Source organism: Thermobia domestica, chromosome 11, assembly GCF_964235325.1.
Source record: "Thermobia domestica chromosome 11, izTheDome1.hap1.1, whole genome shotgun sequence".
Classification (NCBI taxonomy): Eukaryota; Metazoa; Arthropoda; class Insecta; order Zygentoma; family Lepismatidae; genus Thermobia; species Thermobia domestica.
The window spans coordinates 84,754,770-84,780,468 of record NC_137464.1 but is presented as its reverse complement, the minus strand read 5'-3'; the positions used below and the strand labels follow the sequence as shown (position 1 = coordinate 84,780,468).

General features: G+C 34.7%; 1 protein-coding gene and 2 pseudogenes across 2 annotated transcripts in view; 2 read left to right on the top strand and 1 right to left on the bottom strand.

Annotated features, from left to right (window-relative positions):
* Window positions 1-7,181, top strand: part of LOC145665197 (glutamate carboxypeptidase 2 pseudogene) — an 11,563-nt pseudogene extending 4,382 nt beyond the window's left edge.
* LOC145664239 (N-acetylated-alpha-linked acidic dipeptidase 2-like) overlaps window positions 4,203-25,699 on the top strand; it is a 32,253-nt gene continuing 10,756 nt past the window's right edge. The window contains exons 1-8 of one of the 2 annotated variants that reach the window (XM_081730722.1): window positions 4,203-4,313; window positions 9,333-9,511; window positions 14,297-14,419; window positions 14,947-15,093; window positions 15,546-15,714; window positions 19,224-19,317; window positions 22,339-22,585; window positions 25,112-25,193. In XM_081730722.1, coding sequence (XP_081586848.1) covers window positions 9,337-9,511; window positions 14,297-14,419; window positions 14,947-15,093; window positions 15,546-15,714; window positions 19,224-19,317; window positions 22,339-22,585; window positions 25,112-25,193 — 1,037 coding nt within the window. In that variant the 5' untranslated portion in view covers window positions 4,203-4,313; window positions 9,333-9,336. Of the gene's footprint in view, window positions 4,314-9,332; window positions 9,512-14,296; window positions 14,420-14,946; window positions 15,094-15,545; window positions 15,715-18,400; window positions 18,492-19,223; window positions 19,318-22,338; window positions 22,586-25,111; window positions 25,194-25,699 lie in introns of both variants that reach the window. The other variant, XM_081730723.1, reaches the window with a different exon arrangement.
* LOC145665196 (protein GVQW3 pseudogene) lies at window positions 7,517-7,870 on the bottom strand (annotated as a pseudogene).

The window sequence follows — 25,699 nt, the reverse complement described above, 5'->3', positions numbered from 1 at the left end:
TTCGAGTACCGTAATTTGCAAAATATTTTAATGGTAATAGCAGTTGATGCGTTTGTAGCCTATTCGTCTCTAGATGTCTTTGAGGTGGTGTGTAGTTCCTGGTATAATTAATTACCGGTAGAGTGCAAACTGTTTGATTTCAAGCCACCAGTTGATGAGGTCCCTGAATTAAAAAGGATTCAACTAACCAGCTGTCACAATCCAACATAAGAGAAGAAGAAAAGGAAAAGAAGGAAAAGGGTTTTATGGGTGTGAAGTTCTCATACTCTGTTTTCTGCGCCATGTGTAACATGCATTTAGGACTGAGAGAAAGCAAGAAATCGCTTTTCGGAACTAAGTAGCTGCAAACCAGCAGTAACTGGAAAGATTATTTTAAAACTGCTCATTCAAAGTTTTCTATTAGGAAGTAGCCATAATTTCATTGAAATGAATTCTTAATTTGAGAGATCGGACAAAATAAGACGATGCATAGAAGTTCGCTGTAATGAAGAGTGTAACGAAAATTAAGAAAGCTTTATTATTATTATTATTATTATTATTATTATTATTATTATTATTATTATTATTATTATTATTATTATTATTATTATTATTATTATTATTATTATTATTAATGAGAATGAAGACGATTATGTGGTGTATCCATTCGATTGGAAAAGTGATACCATCCCAATAGTCTCGGTGGAATGTTTCAGATCCCACGTTAAAGCTGTATATTCAAATACCTCATATACCTAAGTAGGCTCGAAGGTAGAAGGAACGCTAAACTCCAACCCTACGTCAAACAACCACCCATTCCAATAGAGAAGTGCAAGATTAATCTGCTTAGTTATATTGTTTTATGTAATTTATCTTTAGTTTTAATGATACAAACATTATCCGTTATGATATTGTCAAAGATACGTGCATAATTTATATCAAGGCTGATGTATCATGATGAAGGAGGATTGGTGAACACCAGTGAGAAAATTTAAAAGTAAATATTGATTTCTTGGGGACATATATTCAGTAGAATTTGGGAGCTGGTTTCTGAGAAGTGAGATGGAGTATATAGGAATTCTTTACCTGTTGTATTTGTAACCGAGCATCATATGTTGCTCTTTAGCAGTTCTATAACATACTTATGCAACCGGCATTGACAATCCTTGATCATTCTAGATATTTCGGCAAAAACAAAATCTCTCAAAGTAAAACTGTATTTCCCTATCTAGAGAATGATCGTATCTGCCTAACAGAATTTAAAGAAAACTTATAGATAAATTAAGATTTTAGCTGGATCCAGTAAATGGGCTGGAGCGCACCTTTCAAGAGGAAAAATAGTTGTGGACAAACTTATGTATTCGCAGTACAAAAAAATGATAATAAAGGAAATTGAATAAAGAATTATTAGGGCATATAACAATTAATTAATATTTGGGTTTTTGTAACTGTTAAATTAACTTTTTAGAAAAGGATAGAATATTTAACATCTAACAGAGCCTCTTTATTAAGAAAGCATAATACATCGTAGTTAGTCCAACAAGACTCTTTAAAGCTTATATGTTTTCGTGCACAACTTTGGAAATTTCCTTTTCTTTCCTTTTGAGAATACTAGATTGGATTTATATTAATCTATTTCTTCTCTAAGAAATATTATGGATGACTTACTATTAGATGAAAACTTACTTTTTACATTAGAAGTCCTCCTAAAGTGAATGCCTTCACACGTTCGCCGTGCGACTAGGTTTGAGACGTAAAGCAATATTTTAGATTAAGATGATTGGTAATATTATCACTGCTCTGCATCAAAAATGATGTTTTCGGATGAATGGGTGTTCCTAAGCGAATTTTTGAGCTGAGTTCAACGGTGCAATCCGTTTAGTCCTAGTACGTCAGGTTTCTGAGAAATTGAAAGATTTGTGTTTAATAAAAGCCCCGTTTGTATGCTATAGAACTTCAAGAAATGTTTCCGATCATCTTTATTTCTAGTGATAAATCTAAAGTGAAATTGTGAATACCGCAGAGTATCTGGTCTGGCAACACTATTTACGCTGCTCTTTACTTCACAGTTAGTCTGCTAACACGTACTGGAGTGAACTGAACGGTGTAAACAAAGACTAACCATAACACCATTTGTGAAAGAAGCCTATTTTGCCTATTTCGGACTTGTACTTGGTGACGAAAATAAACCATGGGCACCCCAGAAAGTATGTAAGACGTGCATGGAAGGATTGCGGTTGTGGATGAACGGACAAAGAGAGAAATGTTATTTTACTCTTCCAATGGTATGGAGGGAACAATTAAACCACACGGGTGATTGTTATTTTTGTCAGGTGAAAGTGCAAGGTTTCAGTGCCAAGAACAAACGTGATATAGTATATCCTCATTTGAAATCTGCAGTGCGACCAATCAAACATGACGAAACTTTGCCTGTACCGTCTCGTCCATCAAGCAGTACATCGCCGCGAAAGGAAATATTAAGTGATACAACAGACAACAGTGGGTCAGATACAGACGACTACGTACCCAGTACAAGTGACAATAAACCACACTTATTTAGTCAGACAGCACTGAATGACTTGGTACGTGGATCTTGCGTTACCAAAGGAGTGTGCCGAACTGAGAGGGTGCATACTGAAAGCCAGACATTTATTGTTACCTGGAACAAAAATCTTACAGATCCCGGGAACAAGAAATAGTGTTATTTTCAGAAGAAAGGTCTATGATCTGCTGTAATGATATACCACAACTTATTACGTGGCTTGGTGTACAGTATGAAGCTTCAGACTGCAGACTTTTCATAGATTCGTCTGTAACCAGCCTGAAAGGTGTTTTACTCCACAATGGGAATGTCCTTGGTTCTGTACCAGTTGCTTATTCTACTACTGTGAAAGAATCATATGAAAGTTTGCAATTTTTGTTGCAGTGCGTAAAGTACTCCGAGCATGAGTGGGTTTTATGTGGTGACCTCAAGGTCATCAGCCTTTTACTTGAACTACAGCTGGGTAACACAAAAATGCCTTGCTTCTTGTGCGAATGGGACAGTCACAACAGAAAAATCACTGGCAAAGGCGGAAGTGGCCAAGCAGAGGACCGTTCACACCCGGAACCAAGAACGTTCAACATGCGCCGCTTGTAGAACCCACAAAAGTTCTTCTCCCTCCCCTTCATATAAAGTTGGATATCATGCACCAGTTCGTACGTGCTTTGGATAAGGACGGTGCACGTTTTAAGTACATATGAATGTTTTCCTTACAATAACCCTGGAGAAACTGAAAACAGGTGTTTTTACTGGACCCCAGATCAAGAAACTAATGTGTGACCCCAATTTTGACCTTACAATGAACCAAACAGAAAAGCAAACCTGGTACAGCTACAAGGATGTTATAAAAAAAACTTCCTAGGAAGTACAAAGAGTCCAGATTACAAACGCATTGTGAACGCCATGTTGAACAATTTCAAATAACTAGGATGTAACATGAGCGTAAAGTAACACTTTCTATTTTCTCATCTTGACTATTTCCCACACAATCTTGGCTTTTACAGCGAAGAAAATGGTGAACGTTTTCACCAAGATTTAAAGGATATGGAACGAAGATACCATGGTGGGTGGACTACGAACATGATGGCAGACTCCTGTTGGTCCCTGAAAGGGGAAAATACAGCTGATGAAAGCGAAGGAAATTTCTTCCTGATTAATAGGAGTATCATTGTCAGTGGTTGTAAGCAATTTTGGTAATTACATACCTGTCTTAAGCATGAAAATGGTCTTTTCACATAGTGTACAAATATAAATATATTGTGTAAATGCGACATATTGGTTTTCTTTTTTTGCGAACAAACTAGACGTGATAGAAGAAATCCGATTACATATTTGGAATCGGCGTCTCAAAATCAGAGGGAAACAACATTCAAAATCAAAACATCAAATATTCTTTTGAGACTGCAGAGCGGTGTTATACATACTATAAGAGATATCTACTTAACAGTGATCTGTGCAATGCAACTTTTCCCGTTCTCTCAAGCAACCAGTTGGAACATATTCTATGAGACTTAGTCTTTCTATAAATCGGTTCGCCCAATGACTCAAAACTATAGATAGTAGTGAATACTTTGTTTCATGTGGGCTATGCCTAACACTCACATGAGATGGCTATAGTGATGAATAAAAGATTGAAAACACTGGTTGATATTATTAATATCCTACCATCTAAGTAACATTTTCCTTCTTAACATCTTTCAGATGATGCCTACAGATTACCAATAGATGAAGCTCCAATACCAAAAATCCCAGTGCAACCTATCAGTTACAACGATGCTCTTCAGATTTTAAGGTAGGTATCTAAAACTGCTTGCAGGAGACTGCAGGAAAGGAGTAAATCAATTCTTAAATTAATTTTATTCAATATTTCAAAAATCTTTTCTTTCAGTTTAACGTTCCAGGATTATGCCCTTTAGCCTAAGGAAGACGATGATTAAGGAAAGTGAATGATGATGGAAGAAATTGTAGAATGAGAATATGGGAGGAAACGGGAGCACCCTGGGAAAACCCACGGACATTATGTTGTTCACCACAAATTTAATTGACAAGGAATCAAAGCAAAGAGCCCACGCACCAGAGGTAAGCTCTCTACCCAGACCCGTACCCAGGGAGGGGCTAGAGGGAGCGCTACCTCCCTATATTATTTTTGCCCACTAAAATTACGCTGAAGAGAATTTTCCAACTGACTCAAAACCAGTGAAATACCAAATTAAATTCTACTCGTTTCTGTGTAAAATTATATGCTGCACCAGACATCTTACATTGTCTTTACCCATTTCAAGAAGTTCAAATCGTACCCTATTATTGCAACCACACAGTGGCGGCTTTAGCGGGTTGGTCGGGTGGACACAGGCCCACCCAAAAATTTTGAAAAATACATAAACGCTAAAAGATACAATAAAAAGTAAATATATTTTCCACTATTTATATTAATGGTAGATAATTATTTAATAAATAGCATCAACCACTACTGTAAAAGTAATTTCCTACTATCATTAATCAATCAAACGTATATACAGGGTGTAACATAAATGCATGGCCAAAAGTGACGAGGTGATTGCAGACAACCAAATAAGTAAAAATGTTCCTATAGACATGGGTCCGATGCAGTTTCGTTTCCGAAATACAGGTTGTTCAAATGTCGAGTCCGTCGAATAGCACACTATGGGAAAATGAATAGATATGTTCAATATTACAGGAATAATACAATCAAGTGCAATTATACCTGTGCAAATACATTTACGATAACATAGAGAATGAAACTACTGAACATTTGAGGTGATTACGTTGTCAGTGTTGCCAACTGGTACAAAGTGTTACCGGTATGTTTTCAAATAGCACTAGAACCGTTGCTTACTTTTGTGAGCCGTTAATTGACTTCACACTTGGAATTCTTGTCTTTCGAAAACGAAGTGGAATCTGCCCCATGTTTAGGAACATTTTGATGTCAACAATCATATGCGAACGTGTGGACGTCTAGTGCTATTTGAAACCATTACACTTTGTACCAGATTGGCAACACTGACAACCTAATAACGTCAAATCTTGATTAGTTTCATTTTCTATGTTAGTGTAAATATATTTGGACAGGTATAAATCCACTTGATTGTATTATTCCTATAATATTGAACATTTCCATTCACTTTCCCGTAGTGAGCCATTGGAAGGACTCAACATTTGAACACCCTGTATCTTGGAAACGAAGCGGCATCGGACCCATGTTTATAAGAACATTTTTACTTATTTGGATGTCCGCAATCACCTCGTCACTTTTGACCATGCATTTATGTTACACCCTGTATATACATTTGATTGATTAATGACAGTAGGAAATTACTTTTACAATAGTGGTTGATGCTATTTGTTAAATAATTATCTACCATTAATATAAATAATGGAAAATATACGGTATTTACTCTTTATTGTATCTTTTAGCGTTTATGTATTTTTCAAAATTTTTGAGTATATATAGCCCTATATAAAAAAGTGGGACACTTTCAAACTTTCAAAAATTTCTCTCGACATTAGTTTTCAAGATACAAGATTGAAATTTTACATATTATGTACGTAACAACGTTTTTTTTTTTAATTCAGATCCCTACGTGAGCCCAGACCCGGCCCAGAGAGGAGCAAAAATTTTTTAAAAAAATCGAAAATTTCCCGTTTTTTTCCCGATTTTCCTATTTTTGATGTATAATACGGACAAGCGAGCGGTACCGTTGGAAAATATGCTTTATCCTAAAAAAGATGAGGTATAAACCATGATCCTCGATAAATAGTAAGGAAGCAGTAGCTGTTTGAGTGAAACTAAAATTTACCTCAAAAAGTGGAAATCCTAAAGGGGTTAAGCACACAAAAATGAAACAAAATATTACATTCGATTATACGTATATAATAATATTCTCTTTTTAAGTTTTCCCTATTAATACATTCAAGTGCTTTGGACTCAGAGAGTCTTATGCAGAGTCGTTCTGATGCATGATTAGTACCATACTAAAGTGTTCGACTTACATGTTTCCTGCAGTAGTCAGGCCTTTAGTATGGCGCTGATCATACGTCAAAACGACTCTGCATAAAGCGGATAATTTTTTAATAATTTCATTATTTTTAGTCGTTAATAGAAAAAAGCTGCAGTAAAGGCTTACGAGAAATTAACAATTAGTAAAACAGTACTACAAAATAGTCAATAATTCGAGAGCAATGTGATGGTTTGTATTCCACTTTAAACTGTAAGCTTCGCATTTTTTATCGCCTCGGCAGTAAAAAAAGATGCTAAATTTTAACAAACAAACAAGTTGACCTACTAGAAAATGAAAATGTGAAAGAAAAATGTTTTTTTTTATGTAGATAGAAACATAACAAATTAGTTTTAATGGACATATAATTATGCCATTATACAATAAAAGTTAATTGGAGTGTTTCGTTGTGACAAAAAAGTCTATGTCAAAATATTCTGTTTATAATATTTTGTTTTCTGCAAATGGAACAACCCTGATTAATGGGACGTGTGCTCACTTCTCATATAGGATTTTTTTAAAAATCTTTGTATATTAATGATCAATGTTTTTAATCTTAAATTGGTGTACTGTAATATTGTCAATATAGGATATTATGTATAAAAGAAGCTATAGCTGTTACAGATTTTGTAAATAATAAATAAATATACAATTTTATGGTGTTCTTTGATGTCTTTGTCATTGCTCCCTTAGTATTCATTTCTGCCCACCCCCTTCCTTCCCCAAGAAATCAGACTGGCTATGGGCCTGTCTTTACCACTGAGTATTGACAGTCTTACCTTGACCCAAATTATCATACCATTCCTTTCCTGTCAAAGAAGAAAATAAGCATCGTCTTGATCCTGAACTTGGACATCCTTGCCTTTTTGGGGCGTGGAGACTTCTTATTGTTCCGCCCGAACTTTGGTGCTTGCTTTCAGGGTCGTATTGGAACAGCCATGTTTCGTCGCCTGTTACTACGTTGTCTAAAAGGTCCGGTTTACCCTCTACTTTCTCCAACATTTGACAGGAAATATTGAATGGATTTTCCGTCATCTAGCACTTTTGGCACCAACTTCGCACAAATCTTGCCCATGTTCAAATTTTCACTAACAATTTCGTGTACCACTGTTTTGAGTAGATTCAGTTCTTCGGCTATCATTTTCACACTCGAATCACGATCGTGGTACAAAAGTTCCTTGACTTTGACAAAATTATCGTCCACACAACTCATCGAAGGACGTCGAGAGTGTTCGTCGTCCTCCACATTTTCCCGTCCATTCTTGAAATCTCCATACCAACGGAAAACCTGGACTCTTGACAGAGCTTCCTCCTGGTAGGCCTCCCTAATCATGGTAAAAGTCTCTGAAGCGGTGTTTCCAAGATTGAAGCAAAATTTAATAGCGTACCGTTGTTCAAGCGAGTATTGGAATTTGAGCTTTCGAAAATCTCGATGTCGTTTCTAAACATGATACGGACCATAATCAATTTACTCTACCAGAGCTCGAAAGTGACTGATCTGGGTACCTTTGGTTAGTTAAAACTCACTACCACCAATCCTGCTCGTGATGGACCCGCTGTTGAAAACTGGAGTATTGTACTATGGCCAGTATCATCAGGCTTGTAGCCAGCACAAAAATGTAGGGGGGGCTGAAGTTAGGGGGGCCGATGCAACCATATTATAGTTCATCACATATTATAGTTCATTTGCCAGTCTACCGTGAAAATTTTAGGGGAGCAGCCAAAATTTAGGGGAGCCGGCCCCCCTAGACCCCCCTGGATACGGACCTGAGTATCATTACTTTCCGGACAAACCCTGCACTTTTGTTTCCAAAACTATTTTAGTCTATGGATAATTTTTAAGATATAACAGCATATAAAAAACAAACAAAAATCAAACATTCAGGTATTCAAGAGAAAATACCGGAATACAAACATGCTCAATTTTTGTCAAAAAAAAAAAATAACCCAAATATCTCTTAAATGCGCGCCAAAATTTCTTAGATTGGTAACTCTTTCTTATGTTCGTTGAAAAAGTTGAAAGATAGTATTGAAAATTGCACGCCATTGCTATTGATGCTCGCGGCTGCGCAATCGGAGGAAGCTTTCTATCATGTCGACCTATAGATAATTGTTGGTTCTTTTAGAGTACAGTCCAAAACAAAACAATTAGCTACAAGGCTCGTTTTAAACCAGAGCACGAAATTTTCAGTCTCAATTCAGTAGCCAGGTCAGAGAGTTTGGTCATCGTTTTATCTTGCATAGATCACAAGGAAAGCTAAATGTTATCAACAAACTAAAGGAAATTGCGCGCCCATTTTTAAGCTATTTTCACTGTACACCTTAAAAGCACTTTTAAAGTTAGTTGAGGTTTAGGTTATGCGCACGAGAATATGTAAGTAAAAATGTGTAACGAAAAGTTGTGTCTCGTATTCTAGTACAATGCAATGTGATGAAGCTGTAAGTAAATTTGTTACCCAAATCGAAAGTAACCTAAATTAGAAGTTTGCTCAAATACATCTAACTAAAAAGGAAATTCTGTCGGATTTGGAAAGTTCTGATTTCAAATATCATATAAATACTAAGTTTTATTACTGGTCATTTTTTAAACTCTTTGCTATTACAATGGTTACACAATGAAATATGTTCTGTTGACAGTGAAAGCCCATTTCAAACGTTAATGTTTTACGATCTAATGCACATTTACTATTGATCTGTAAGTTATTAGACCCCTATATATGCATCAGAAATAAAATATGGTGTCGTAATTCCATTGAAGGAACTTTTGACAGTGTAATGTTCCTTTATGTTTCCAGCAATATGTCAGAAGAAAATCCTCCTCCGGAAGGTTGGAAGGGAGGGCTGAATGTGTCTTATTCTCTGGGACCTGGTTTCTCTAACTCATCATGGAAATTGAGACTAGATGTGCGAACAGCGAACAAAATGGCTACTATTAACAACGTCATAGCAACGATGAAAGGAACTGAAGAACCTGGTAATTAGCTATATATTATTATTTTTATTTTATTTTAGTAATTTCAAGTTAAAACCCTATAATCTTGAGCATTTGTTATTCATTTTAGATGGAATTAACAGCTTTTCTCCTTTCTCTCTTTTTATTTTTAGCGTCATCAAGATCTTATTAACTTTGAATTATTTTATAAATTTAAATAAGGTGTAGTTTCTCAAATTCCTAAAATTACATGCAAAGTTTGAAGCATGAAAAATATGCTGTAGATAATAAGTCCAGTAGAAGCATTCTTTCAACTACTATGAGCTTACTGGGGATTAATGACCTCTGACCTTGTGTCCCATATCGTCAAGTATCGTGTGATGGAAGGAGGTAAATGTCTATATTAATATTATATTATTAAGTATTCACACTTACTAATATAATATTATAGACACTTACATCCTATTATTATATTATTAAGTATTCTGTCTTGTAGCAGGTCCTGACAAGAGAGGGTCACGCAGTGGCTCCGCTGAGGTCCGAATGAGACAATTGTGTTTGCATTTGATATGTTATAACTAGATGAATCCCAAAGTTATACGTGCCACCGGGTGGAATATCGTGAGTTGCAACATATTTTGTAATGAAAAAACTACAAAAAATTACATGGCAGAACAGTTTGAACCGAGTCATTTGTTCGGAAACTGTTGGGTAAATGGAAAACTCAGCCAACACGTTATCCCATCATTTTCAAAAACAAACTTTTTTGGGTAAAAGAACTTTGCCCCAGAGTCCCCCGCAGGCTCCCACACAAGGTCCAACTCAAAATTTTCAAATGACAAGGGGGGTTAAGTGGCACATCGTTTGAAAACTGTTGTAAAATGAAAGAAAATGCAAGAAGTCTAGACTCTCTACAAGAACCCTGTGCAAAATTGCGGAGGGTCAAAATGTAAACAAAAAGCTTAATTGAAAATTTAATTGAAAGTTCAGAAACGTGACATCTTGAGTTCATAATGCCGCACTAGTATCAAACACATGTTCAGCTCAAACCAGTGGTGTTTGAGAAGCGAAATGTGGTATTTACGTTTATGGTTAATAGCAGATATCCACAAAATATATATCAAAGAGTATCATCTGTAATCCAAAATGGCCGCCAGCGTGAAAAATGAGTTTGAATATAAATATGCTATTTCTTGGAATATTGTGACAAACCAACAAAGTTTGCGGTGGTCGATGTACCGAAATGATTTACACACGGTTTGATACTGCTTGCCAATGTTGTAAATGAATGTTTTTGTATATTTGGTATTGCTTGAAATATTACAATCAAACCAACGAATGGCATACAAATATAACCATCACAAATACGTGACAATAGAACCACCAACCTGGCTGGTGCAGCAAGTCCTTTATGTATGAACTATGTATGACAAAATTAGAAAACCACCCTAAAATATTCAACTATTCAGCTTTTGTTTACCAGTATGAATAGGAAGTCAGAGTTGTGTGTTCATCGCATATTTGTTATATTCGCGTAAATGATATCCAGAGAACCGTGACGAACGTGCATTAGGAACAAAACATATATGTGTTGTTACGGAATGAAATAATAGTTGAAGTGAATCGAAATTCAATTATTCTTTGGTCTTCCTATTGCTTTTGAATACATAATAGAGAAAAATGGAGATAAAGATTTGTACTGTTATGAATGACATAGGTTTTAAGCGGCCATCTTGGATTCAAGGTGGCCATAGATTTTCAATTAAGCTTTTGTTTACATTTTGGCCCGCCACCATTTTGCACAGGGTTGTCGTAGAAAGTCGAGACTTGTTCCATCTTCTTTCATTTAACAACAGCTTTCAAATGATTTGCTACTTAACCCCTCTTGCCATTCAAAACTTTTTAGTTAGACCCCGCCTGGGACCCTGGAACAAGAAGTTTTAACGTAAATTGTTGTACTTTGAAAATAATGCCACACACTTCCTTTCTTATTTTGACATTTGACTCACCGTTTTCGATTTATAGCGGTGACCATGAACTTTTGAATGAAGTTTTTGTTTACATTTTGACCCGACGCCATTTTGCACAGGGTTGTCGTAGAGAGTCGAGACTTGCTCCATTTTCTTTCATTTTACAACAGCTTTCAAATGATGTGCCACTTAACCCCCCTTGTCATTTGAAAATTTTGAGTTGGACCTTGTGTGGGACCCTGTGGGGGACCCTGGGGCAAAGCTTTTTATCCCAGAAAGTTTGTCCTTGAAAATGATGGGATTACGTGTTGGCCGAGTTTTTCATTTACCCAACCATTTTCAAACAAATGACTCGGTTCAGACTATTCTGCCAGCTTTGTAGCGTTTACTTTACAAAATATGTTGTAACTCACACATTCCGCCCGGTGGCACGTATAACTTTAGGATTCGTCTAGTTATAACATATCAAATGCAAACACAATTGTCTCGTTCGGATCTCAGCGGAGCCACTGCGTGACCCTCCCTTGTGAGATTAATGTTCTTTTTTTCTTTGTTTTAATTTTAGGTTTGAGCCTAGAAATGTTTCTTTCACGTTTCTCGATCTTCAGCTTCCTCTTTTAACTCCCAATATTTTCCTCTATTTTTCAAATCAGTTATATACTTCTTCTTCCTATTTCTCGCTTTCCTTGCATCTTTGCTTCCACAGCACTATGAAAAAGACAATTTCTTTGCAAGATGTGTCTAATCCAATTGGCCTTCCTACGAAAGATGTTGGCCAAAAGCAAGGTCCGTCGACCCTACTGTTCCTTTCCTCTTTTAAGGGAAAAATGTGCTAAAATTGTGAGCGATCATTGAACACTCCTATGTGACAAATTAGTAAACTTGAGGAATCTTTTGAGCAAATATTCGTGAAAACATAACAAACATTTTCTTTAGATTTATCATGAATCGATGACTTTTAATAAATTCATTATGATTTATTATGTTATCAACTGAATTATAACAGGTCCACTTTCTCAATTTGTTTTATTATTATTATTATTATTATTATTATTATTATTATTATTATTATTATTATTATTATTATTATTATTATTATTATTATTATTATTATTATTATTATTATTTACTCTTTTCCCAGCATAACTCTTCTAAACTTTTAGAAATTGCTGTATCAGCAATCCAATGGCGACTCCAGAAAACTAGTTTCAGTGTGATAACTCAAGAATTTCTTGTATAAAGCTTGGAAACACACAGAAAAAAATCACAATATAAGTCTACAGCTACAGGTTGTTACTAAATCATATAAACATAATTATTTTAGAACGGAAATGAAGTAAAAAGTAATCGGAGAAATTTTTTAAAGTTATTGCAACTTTTGAAACTTGAAATGTTTTAACTGTTCCATTTAAAGTAATCTTTTTCTTAATCGGACAGTTTGTTCGTTCATTTTTAGTTCAACCACATAGAAATTAAGTTGAAAGAAGAAAATCATCTCAAAACAAAATTACAGGGAAGAAATCGACTCATATTGCGTATACCTAGCACCACTGAGTATAAATTCTCAAGTTAAGGATCACAATATTGAATAATGATAAATCAGTTTATATACTTGGTTTACTATTTAGGTAAATCTGAAAACTCTATATTTCAAGTGTGATTCAAGTAATATATAGTGTGGCAAATTTGGAAACAGAACTGGGTCTAAAAAAGAAATAAACGAATAACAAGTGAAATCAACGTATGATGATTTACACAAAGTAGGAGCTTCCTTTGCGCACAGACAACTTTGTATATACAACAAATCATGAGGTGACTTTCTGGAAGTCTTATTCCTGGATAGTAATGGTGTTCAAGATCCCCGTCACTGCTTTTTCGATGGTGGAAACATCGTTGAAAAGAAACTTCAATGGTCCTTTTAATTTGAGAAAAAGAAAGTAATCGTATGGAGACAGATCTGGCGAGTATGCGAGGTGTGGTAGCACACAAGTACTCTTTTGGCCATAAACTCACAAATAATCACTGCGTTATGTACTGGGGCAAAGATGCGCTTTTTTCAGCTTCTGTGACTCGGTAAGGAGTGAGGCACAAAATGTGCACACACTTTCTTATTTAAATCCTTCGTTATTATTTGGCGAATTGGTGTCGTTATTCACCCCAACGAGATGTGATATTACCTTGAGACTTGCATTTTGGTCATCCAAGATGATATTCAGAACTTGTCAATCATGGCAGTCTATCCTGACAAACCTGTTTGAAACTGGACGGTCGTCATCTTTCACAGACTCCTTTGCCAGTACTCAATCTTTTATGCCATTCAAAAACATGGCAGCAACAAAGGTAATTGTTTCCATAAATCATTTTTAAACATCTCAAATGTTTCCATTGAAGCTTTCCCTAAGCGCGAGCAAATATTGATATTTACTTTTTGTGCCATTGTTGAAACAGTGATGAGATATCACAACGCCAGTCTATACTTAGCCGCGTCACGCACCACAATGACAAGCGGTCGAACTGGATATCTCTCCACCTGTTTCCAAGATCTCACGCAAAATTCGTCCATATGATAAACTTCTGTGCACTAACTAACTTCGCAGGGAAAAAAAAAAGAAACAGTTTTGTTTTCCATTGCCACACTGCCTATTGCATCAATATTTCAAAAAGTAAAGAAAATTCAATATTAACTTTCGGGGACACGTCATTCCTTAAAATTGTAGTGTAAAATGCAGTGCTTGGACATATTATTTCCAGTTGAGAAAATCCCATCACAATTCAATATTAGGAAAGTTTTATCGATTAAAGAATAACTTCAAGCTTTTTTAATAAAAAGCTTCTCAATGCACTTGTTTTCTTGTAGATCGGTATATTCTTCTTGGAAATCATCGAGATGCCTGGATTCTTGGTTCTGTTGACCCAACAAGTGGAACAGCTCTGATGATGGAAGTAGCGCGAGCTCTAGGAGCACTAAAACTGCAACAAGGTACTTATTATTATTTCTAGGTATTTTGCTTTTTTTGTGCGTGTATGTATTAATCACACTATTTGACTATTAAAGACCATAAGGAAGTTGATTGGAGGTGCTAACTGAATGGACTTTGAGCTCATGCCAAACGAATTTGATAATGCCCTTTCTTTCCTGTTATCTTGATTATTTTAATAAGCTTCGAACTAATATGGAGCAATATGCTGATCAAATAGTCTCGAATTTTAAACGTATGTAAATTATATCCTTAGATTTTTTAAAACTTTGTTTGGTTAATTATATACTGTTTCGGTATCAATGCTATATACAAACTAATCTACCCCTTCAGTTTTACGTGGTATCTGAACCATTCGAATCTTGAGGATAACTCAGTGCGCCACATTCCAAATTTTAGAACTTTTTTTTTTTTTTTTTTTTAGTGTTTTTACTAAGCAAAGTCATGATTTGTATACTGCAATTTGTCTTCCACAAAATCTATTTTCGCCAAAGTAGAAGTGATATAATTGTTCCTCCTTCTCCTTCAGGTTGGTCCCCTCGTCGTAGCATTGTTCTTTGCAGTTGGGGAGCAGAAGAATACGGTATTGTTGGTTCCACAGAATGGACAGAAGAAATGAGGAAAATTCTCGATGACAGAGCAATTGCCTATTTGAACATTGATTTAGCAATGGGAGGTACGTATCAGTGTTGTCCTACGTATATCTTCTGTGTTAAATATATACTAAACTATGTTAGATTGAGATGTGGGACAGAAATGATTCGTTACAAAGTTTAGGTCAGCACTCTGAACCTCGTTTTTTTTATATACTTCACAAAATAAACAATTATGTATTTGAAAGTTTAAAATGTATTTACTGAAAGGGTAATCTTGCTTCGTAAGTTAATATTTTTATCCATGTCTTTATCATTCTTTAAACTGAAAAATAAATATTTCATAAGGTTTGAAGATATGAAATGCTTGTACAAAAGCAGTATAATTACACGTATATACTTCCAGCAAAACAATTATCTCAGAATCTTTCGCACTTATGCATTTTCTTTCTGACCCTACTAAGTTTATGAAATACTGTATAAGAGATATCGTGTAAACTGTGCCGGATAATCTGTGATTTTCTCTCTTAAATAGGTAATATAACCTTTGATTCATTGGGGAGCCCTTTGTTGTATCAATCCGTATATGAAGCCACCAGAAGTGTTCCTAATCCAAATCCTGATGAAGTGAATGCTGGTAGAGCAACTGTTTTCGACACCTGGCTTTATACAACACCCAGTGACTACGACGAAACCATACCAAAGTCAGTAAATTATTTATTTATTCATATATGTATATTAGTATTAATGTTACGATTACCAATTACCGGTACTTTTAAAACTCTTGTTTTATCAGGCCAAGATGGTATGATTTCAATTACACATAACAATAGTGCATGTATTGCATAAAATACATATCTCTAGAAATAGTTAATACTGTCTTCATTATTACACCCGATAATGAATACCATCTTTATATTTTGAAATGCTTCACTATTTCCGAATGCCTCTTATGTTCTGTGCTATTTAATATATCAATGTTAGTTTAAAACCTCTAAAGGCCTTTACACATTTTACAATAATTGCTAACATTCTTTATTAATAATATGTTAATACTATGTGCAGTCCTGATTCATCTGATTTTAAAATTTATTTGCATCGAATAATGTCAATGAATCCGCATTGCATTATAAAGTGTATACTGTACAAAGGCTTCAATAAAATACACCTTTACTAAAGAAATGTTATTTAGCACCCTTGTGACAAGTTGGAAGATTTATTATACAGTATAAATTCTCTATTTTATGACAAAAATATTTGAAACTTCTCAACTAATTCCCTATTTTAGTGTGAAATTAGAATGTGAGCTTAGAGGATATGAACATAACACACTAAAACAAACAAAGCAATTTCTTATATTAGTAATGAATTTAAACTCTTAACTTCTCTTACCAATGATTCTGAAAAGTGGATCATCTTGAATTTTGGTGTTAATTTCCTTATTTGTGTTTATACATGACAGGGGCGGATCCAGGGGGTGATCAGGGCGATTGCCTCCCCTCTAGAAGAAGAAACTTTCTTATTTTATATATAGATAAAACCCATCCCAGAGTTTGGAGCTCTTAAAAGTAGCTCCAAGTAGTAGTATTACAACCCACCGCTCCCCCCAGAAATCCGCCTTTGATACATGAGCACCAAGCGCATTGGATACAGTGTGCATAGAGCATCGAAATTTATACATAGGATGCCAATGTAAACAGATGTAACGACAATTTATATAAATGTTACTAACCTTGTTCTAATTAACCTTGTTCTTAGTGTTCTCTGGTTAGTGAGATTCTGTTAAGTATGGGGATGCATAAGTCAGTCGAATCACTCTACTTCATGTTATTTATTGAAAATTGTGAAAGATAATTCTATTGTTCCATTTGAGTCAAGAATTATACAGTAACAGAACACATCTGCATCACTTGTTATTTTTGTTGTTATTATTGGTTAAAGTTTAGCGTCCCTTTTCAGTAACGAGGTTATGCAAGATATAGTGCTATAGTTTCAGATAGAATCCGAACCATGTTAATGCGTTGAAATTTCAATGCTACTCACCTGGAGTCAAACCCAGAGCCCCAAATGATCGCGTGTTAATCACTTGACCAGCAGGAAGATCATAAGTTATTACTTTGGTATCATCACAGAACGATAGATTGAAATATAGTATTCCCTAGTTGTGCGAAGAGACTAGCGAAACTTTATTTCTAAATAAAATGACCATTTATGTGCATATTTGAGGTGAATTGCATGATGTTGCATGTGAAGTAAAAAGGGAAAATGAGTCAAAAATCAAGGCCATGCTCAGGAACCAATCTCCTATAAACTGATTAAATATATACTAGATATTTTGTATTAGGCTAGTATCAATCTTCGTAATGGATAATGATGATAATAGCATTTCCAGAGAATAAAAAGTTTCTTGGTCAAAACAACGTAGTAGAATTGATTTGTGAGGCTTTTGCTTACTCTAAATCTACTGAAGAGGATCAATGATAGAAGATGATTTAGTGCATATAATTTGAATAAAGATGATGTTCTCCAAATACTGACGATTTGAAATTAATGCTGCTGGTATCCAATAGAAGATTCAGAACTCCTTAGGACATCATTCTGTCATCAACTTATGGTGTGCCAATGCTCATGGTAACCCATAAGAAGAAACCCTGTAACGGAGAACCTCATTAACACAGTGACCAAGACAAATGAGTGTTTCACTAACTTGAAATATGTATGGTTTGCTTTTGAATGATTTCAGGTTTTAATAGCATGAGAAACAATTCTCAGTCAATCGAAGTATCAAATAAAATGATCACTTTTTGAAAATTTTGGAATGGAACAGATCAGTAATGGAATATTTTATTATCATGGTTGCACAATTAAGAACATTTCGTTCGTCTAGATGCTTTTACTCATTGGTAATTGGCCTGGAATATTGATTTCGATAAAGAGCACACTCTGATTTTTATTCTTGTGATTTGATGAATAATAGAATGCAGAAAGAAAATATTTAAATCGTATCATCCATTATACAATATCTTCTCCATTCACTAGTCCTGGAAGAACGGAAAATATAATTAATTCGTTCTGAGCTTCGAGTATCCTTCATTCTGTTAGTGACTGTTACGTCGTCTTCTTAACACTACAGCTACTGGTCACTGACATGTTAAAAAAAAACTGAATTTCAAAATACGATTTTTATGGACACAGGAGTTGATCATGGATTACGTTTCCAGGACAGGATCGATGATATTTTCTTGCATGAATAATTCTTTTAACAAAGCATGACGCATGCAGTCTACATACTAAGACTACACACCCTAACAATGGCTTCTATTTTTTAACATCTAACCTAGAATGAACTCAAAAGAATCTGAAAAACAGTGCTTTGTTTATCGTTTGCAGAGTCTTTCCTTTAGGAAGTGAAAGTGACTACTCAGGATTTCAACAGAATATTGGAGTTTCAAGTTTAGATATTCACTACACTTCTGGAAAAGTGAGTGTACTAGCTTTTGTAATAGTATGTTAGTTATATGTAGTAGGATAACTCAAGTAAAATAAAGAAATAAATCGACGCCTTAAAAGTTAAAAGAAAATTAGTTGGAAAATTATTTTGTAATGATCTATTAAACAGGTTTCTTTCATTTATATATCAAATTGAGTTTTTACAACTTGTGGATACTCCCGTATCACACTTTGAAGAGTAGTAATACATTCGTGCAGTACTTAAATAGCACATAGTTCAATAGGTGACGTGTGGATTATCGTAGGTGTGGATGTTCTGTTTACTTCATTTTGAGCTTTGGAATATCACAGAAAATTAGATTTATTACAGTTATGCTTAGTTAGTAAGGTAAAAAAATACCAACAACTATATATAAACTTTTTTGTTACATATTATTTTATTAAGTAGGTACTGCTACAAAAGTGAAGCTTGTTACAACTAATGATACTTTAAAATACCGGTTACCGGTATACTTCAGTCTGAAGCAGCATAATCATATGTCCAATATGTTATCTTTATGGATAATGTCACTGTAGTTTTCCTTTGCTGGTAATTGAAGCGTTGGACAGATTATATTTGTACAAATACGAAACGAGTTTTCCCCGATTCCCTATTTGCTCCCATCAGGTTAAAGCCAAGATTTATACTTCCTATAATCTATTTAGTAGACTTAAAAATTTTAAAGTCCTCAATATTTGACGAAACTATTATGACATGTTGCAGTGTAGGTTTTCTGGGCAGTGGCTCTGACTACGTGGGATTTCAGCAAAACATTGGCGTTCCGAGCGCAGACTTCCGCTACGTGGAAGGAGGTTTTGTGAGTTATTTTTCCATTTTCACATCATAAATATACCTTCTATAAAATATACTTCCTTCAAAAAGTTGAGTAAGCGAAACAAGACAACAGAAATATTTCTTATTTACTTGGATATTACAATTTTACTTACTCATACACTATTTAGTACTTAATTTTACTTATGGTACTTCCAGGGTTTAAACTGCATTTGTTTTTACAGCAAAGTGCGAATGAAAAGTACATTTTATTAAAAGCTTTGTTTGCATTTCCGTAAAAATACTAAAGTTGAATTCTTCCTCATTTTCAACAAAATGGGGTGTACCAATAAACTCTATAATAATAATAACTGAACATACTATGATAGAATGCCTCAGGAAATTTTCAATTTTTTGGAGGTTACCCTTGCACCGCCCTATATCAAATCCAATTGTGCATTAGAGGAATATGTAACTAAATGAACCTGACTTTTATTTTACCTGACTCTGATCCGATATTTCGTTCTAGAGTTATGATTGTTTTCTCATTCTTCTGACAAATTTTCGACTAGTCATATATAAATGATGTCAGCAGAAAAATGAATGTCATTTAATTTGACATAGTTCCTTGTCACATTAACGTACTTGACACAACGAACCTATAGCAAGTGTATTCCATACAGTAAAAGTTTTTCCCTTGGTTCTCATTCCTGTCTGTATGGGTGATATGACGCCATTGACTCCCTATAATCAATACCTTTGAGGTGTATTGTTTCGAATTCAGAGAATATATATTGATCGAAGATATTGGACATATTGTCTTCTGTAATAGGGATATTTTCATAATGAAGAAACGAATACTTCTACTTGGAACAAGCAGTTTAGTCGTCATGACTAAAAGAGCATAAATAGTTGCTAATTCTCTAAAATGAAACATTAGTCATTAACACGACGGGATAAACACAAGCTACATTGCTGTAATCCAGCAAACCGAATTCTGCGGAGCGACTATTAGGCTAACCAGATTTCTAAAATAAAAATGAAGAATACTTCGTTTCTTCACCACTAAAATGTTGCACCTGGCTTATATTTATGTTTATTTACAATATATATATATATATATATATATATATATATATATATATATATATATATATATATATATATATATATATATATAGATAGATAGATAGATAGATAGATATAGATATTGATATAGATATATACGAAGTCTGTAAATAAAGTACTGAGACCTTCGAAACACCTTTATGTAATATATTTCAATATTTTATATAATCTTTGTTGAAAAATTTTAAAAATCGTATTCATGTGTATTTTAAATATTGTAATTTTGTGTACTGTACATGCAGTTTTGCTCATAATCTATTTAATATCTGATAAGAAATGATGAATAACCCACAAACCGGACTGTAAATGTAGAAAGTATACCAAGCACAGGTATAAATACTGAAGTCGAAAATATTTTAGGGGTTAGAAGCGTCTGATCTGACGGTATGGTCAGAAGCGTTTGTCGGGAGGTACGGGAAGACAACGTCCAAAACCTGAACTAATTTATCTCTGCCAAGTATACCTTTAGTCTTCAAGTTGTATATTTGCATTTGTTTCAAGTTGTTTTATAATAAGCAGTGTTATTGTCACAAGCGTTTTGGTGCAGGATGGAGATTTTTAGTTTAATGTGAATATAGTGTATTTTTCTCTCTCCCAACAACCAAGTTGTGGTACTTTGTGTGGATGCACCTGAGTTCCAACTCGGCCAACATTTCCGATAGGCCGTTGACTTTTGTGTAGACCCAACATTGCGAGATAATTGAGGAGCTTCTTGAATTAAAAGATACATATTGAACAATGTGTCAAGAAAGTATGAAATAATTTAGTTGTTAGTCGATGTGCCGATTGTGTATCAGCGAGTTTATTGTTTAACTTCTAGGCAGTGAAATACTTTAGGAGCTGTAAACTCTAAAGTTTAATTTAATCTTGCAAAATTGAGGAATATATATACTGTACATGGTAACTCCACAGGAAATAATTACCGAAACCGAATTAGAAACTATAAGTTGGCTCCACAAGAAACTCTTAAAGATTAAGTGCAATATAATTCGTTCTTCAAATGCGTACGGAAGGCATAAAAAGATATCTACACCATGACGAGTGTATGCATATCTATACCATTCTATCATATATAAACCAGAAGTGAAGTGACATGTTCATCTGTCAGTCGGTTTCTAATACAACACTTTTGAAGTGATCCTATTCTTGTTTTCATTTTCAATCATGTCGCGGCCTGAGTAGAGACTTTCAGGAAGCCGAATCTGACTCATCTGCCGTAGTTTATCTACCACTGACTTAGAATATCAATTACTCCATCTTTCAATGTTGTCCCAGTGAATGTAACTGTTCACATATTAGTTTACATACCTCTCAAATCTGCAATATTATATCACGAATGATTAGGATCTGGCTAGCTCACAGTGCTCTTAGTTTCCACACTGTATCTCGTGGGTTTTTTTTTTTTTTTTTTTTTTTTTTACTGTTTCATGATGAGTAAGAGTTCATTCGACTATTTAGATGTGAGCGAAGTCAACAGAGGAAAACTTCGAGGAGGATGGGGAGGGGGGGAATTAAAAAAACAAAAGATATATTTATTAGGGGTACCTGAAAATGTCATAGAATGCCGTTTAATCTATGGTAAACTTGAGAGGTTTGGAAAGAAGAGTTCTGACCTCATTATACCCAGCGGTATAGCGTTTGCTGTGCTGTGAAGACATTAAGCTAAAAAGTATTGAAACTGATTTCGGAAATTCTTTTGGAAGAGAGAGAAGATGGTATCACGTAAATTATAGTAACTAAAATTTCTTTCCGTATAACAGCAACCAAGGGCCATTTTCTTTTTCAAAGTTCTAGTCAATTCATATGAAAAAAAAAAAAAAACATGGCTGTTGCTTTCCTAGCAAATATGAATAAAATAACTATTTTAGTCTGAACTATACATTTGCTGATATAAAAATACGAATATTTGTTTTACCCTTTCTTCTGTTTTATTTTACAGTTGGGACGGTCATACGCTCTCTATCACACTCTGTATGAAACTTACCACTTGGTGGCAGACATGATGGACCAAGGATTCCTCTATCACAAAGCTCTGGCTCAAGTGTGGGGTTTAATTGCTTTGCAGCTGTCTGAGAGCCCTCTTCTACCTTTCAATGCAGAAGACTATGGAAATTTTTTACTCCGAGCTTCTGATAATATTAATAATACTTTTGCCTCGTTGCTCAGCACCAGAAATATAAGTTTAGGTAAGAATTATTAATTAGCAAGGTCTAAAGGTGAAAACAGATGGCGGCGTTAAAAACAACTATCACAAAGTTTTGTATTTAAAAAGTGTCTAAAAAGACTTGAGATATTACATGACTCGCGTTTGTCAACATGCTAACCAAAAAAATAAATAAATAAAATAAAATAAAATAAAAAAAGAACTAAAATCCTATCCTTATTATCAATACCAATTCTTCACATAATTCTTTATTTAACCTGATTGAAGTTAACCTTTTGTCTGTATTTTACAGAAAACTGAGTGTTTTAAACATTTTTAGATGATTATTGGTTAATTTCCGCAGCCACAATACCATTTACCATTACATATATTTTTTTTCTAAATATCACATGGCACTTAAGTAAGTTGGCAGTTACTACTTTCACTTGCATAGAATCTACTTGACTAAAGCAGTAATTCCCATAATTCGGTTCACTACTATTTGTAACGAATTCTCGCTGTTGTTTATATGAGCTAAGTGAAACTGTTGTTTATATGAGCTTGGCTGTTGTTACTGGTGATGAGTAAGATTATGTTAGTTGAGAAACAATGAATACAAAACTATCTACAGAACAACATGTTTTCGAACTGCAAAATGTTGTGGAAACAAGACTCTAATGATATTGATAAGAATTGTTTCTCTATCGTTTTCCAAAAATCCAAAAATCTCAACACCGCTTCGTGAAGGTACTCGCAAACTGAATAAAAGAGACCGGTTCGGTAGTAGAACTCCCTCGTCTGAAAATTTCTGACACAACTTGTGCTTCAATGTTGTGAAGGTGTAAACTCTGTATCCAACAGAATGGAAGCTACTTTGAACGTCTTGTGTAGAGGTAGGGCCTATATCTTGTACACTTGAATACTATCCCTATTTTTTGAACATTGAAACATGTTATTTCTATCACTTTTGATTTCTGTTTCACTCCTACATTAAAAATGCAATTTTGCCAGTCACTTATGTGCCATCCTGTATTTGTTTTACCTTTCGTTAGTGGCAGTGCTGAACCCATAAACAATATGGCTAGAGACACCAGTAGTCAGGGGCGGACTGGCCTACCCGGCGATTGCCAACCGGATGCGCCAACACGTTAAAGACAAAAAGGTTCCACAAAATATTATTTTCTTCCTCCTAAAGGCTTCTTTCGCCATTCCTATCCTTGCTTTTATTTCACGTTCACACTTCATATCATCACTAATAATACTAACCAGGTATCGAAAACTAGACACCCGTTCTATTTTCTCCCCTCCTACTTCTAAATTTGACACCGACCGCTTCGTTCCAATCAGCATGGCTTTTGTCCTCACATTTATTTTAATTCCATATTCTTCACAGCTCTTTCTTAAGTTTTCTACATATTATTGATTTTCCTTTCAGATTCCTCAACAAGCGCCATATCATCTGCAAACCGTATAAACCTAATCATTCTACCTTCTAAAGAAATTGTGTCTTCATTATGTAGGTTCTTTTTCACTATCTATTCTAAATATATATTAAATGTTCTTATCGACAGACAGCATCCCTGTCGAACTCCCGTTCCAATTGCATTATTTTCTATAATTTCCTTCCTCATTTTAACACTTATTTGTTGATTCATATATAAGTTTCTTACAAGTCTTTGATTTTTTCATTCCAACCCAACCTTGTTTAAAACTTCTAACAACAATTTCAACTTACGCAATCAAAAGCCTTTTTCATATCAATAAATACCACATACACCTCTTTCCCTTTTTCTATAAACCTTTTACTGGTATCTCTTAAAAATCCAATTGCATATATTGTGTTCTTATGTTTCCTGAACCCGAACTGTTCATTTGTTCTTCCGCACAACCTTCTGTTCACAATTCGAAGCAAAATTTTTGCTGCATAAGATATGAGACTAACAGTTCTGTAACCCTCTTTGGATTCGATTTCTTAGCCATCGGTATCGTGATCGTCTTCAGGAAGTCTTTTGGCAATTGTGTTGTTTCAAATATTTCATTGCAGAGTCGAAACAATTATTTCTTACCCTTGTTTTCCATGTTCCTAATGAATTCGATTGATATAACTATCCCGATTGCCTTTCCATTCCTAATCTCAGATATAGCTTTTCCAAACTCATCCCGAACAATACTAAACCCTTTATAATCCTTGCGTACTTCATCTTCTATTTCAACGTGTAGGTCACACGGTCTCTCATATAAATCCTCAACATATTCTTTCCATCTTTCTACGACTTCACTTCTCTCGTTGAGTATCTTCCCATTCTTATTTTCTACGGAACGAACAAGGAGGTAGACCACACGTTTGTATGTGTATGTAGTTTTATGCTTCTTAAATATCCCTAGGTTAAAAAGAAATATGACAAGAAATAAACTGTGATTGTAAATAACAAAGAATATTATGCTAGCGGTATTCGATACCACGACTAATATTCCCTCACATTTGAACTGAAAGTTTATTAAGTAATAATTAAGAAAATCGAATAATGCATTGTATGTTTTTTTTTTTTTTTTTTTTTTTTAATTTCAGGAGCTTTTCAATATGCTGTTCAAGAATTCGCCCATACTGCTGCAGATTTTCAGGATGCACTACAGAATGTTGATCCTAATAAGTAAGCAATCTATAAATTTTGACGAGTACAATGTGTTGTTTTAACTGTACAGTACAAATGCTTGGGTATAAAAATACACTAACAAAATTCCTCAAGTAACAAGAAAGCTTTCTGCCAGTTGGCGCGTGCTTGGCTTTTGGCTTTTTACGCTTACACTTTCAACGCGTGCTTTCATAAATCTGCCTTTTGTTGTACTTGCAAGCGATGTTTTAGACTCTTCGTACAGCGTCATAGCATCACTGGTCGTTCAATGGCGATTGACTTGCAACTAGCGTAAAACGCTTGCGTCAAGCTCGAATGGAATACTGAATGCAAGGTTGTATCCATGTAACTTCGTTACTGGAATCCAGCTTGCGACATGCTTACACGCTTTCCAATCAAGCTGGGTGCAAGCTTACAGCAAACGTTTTGCAAGTTGTCTCTGCTACTAGGGTCAGCATCAGATTATTATTATTAAATTTTTAATAACTTACTTGCTTAAATTTATCTTTATAAATATACTTTTG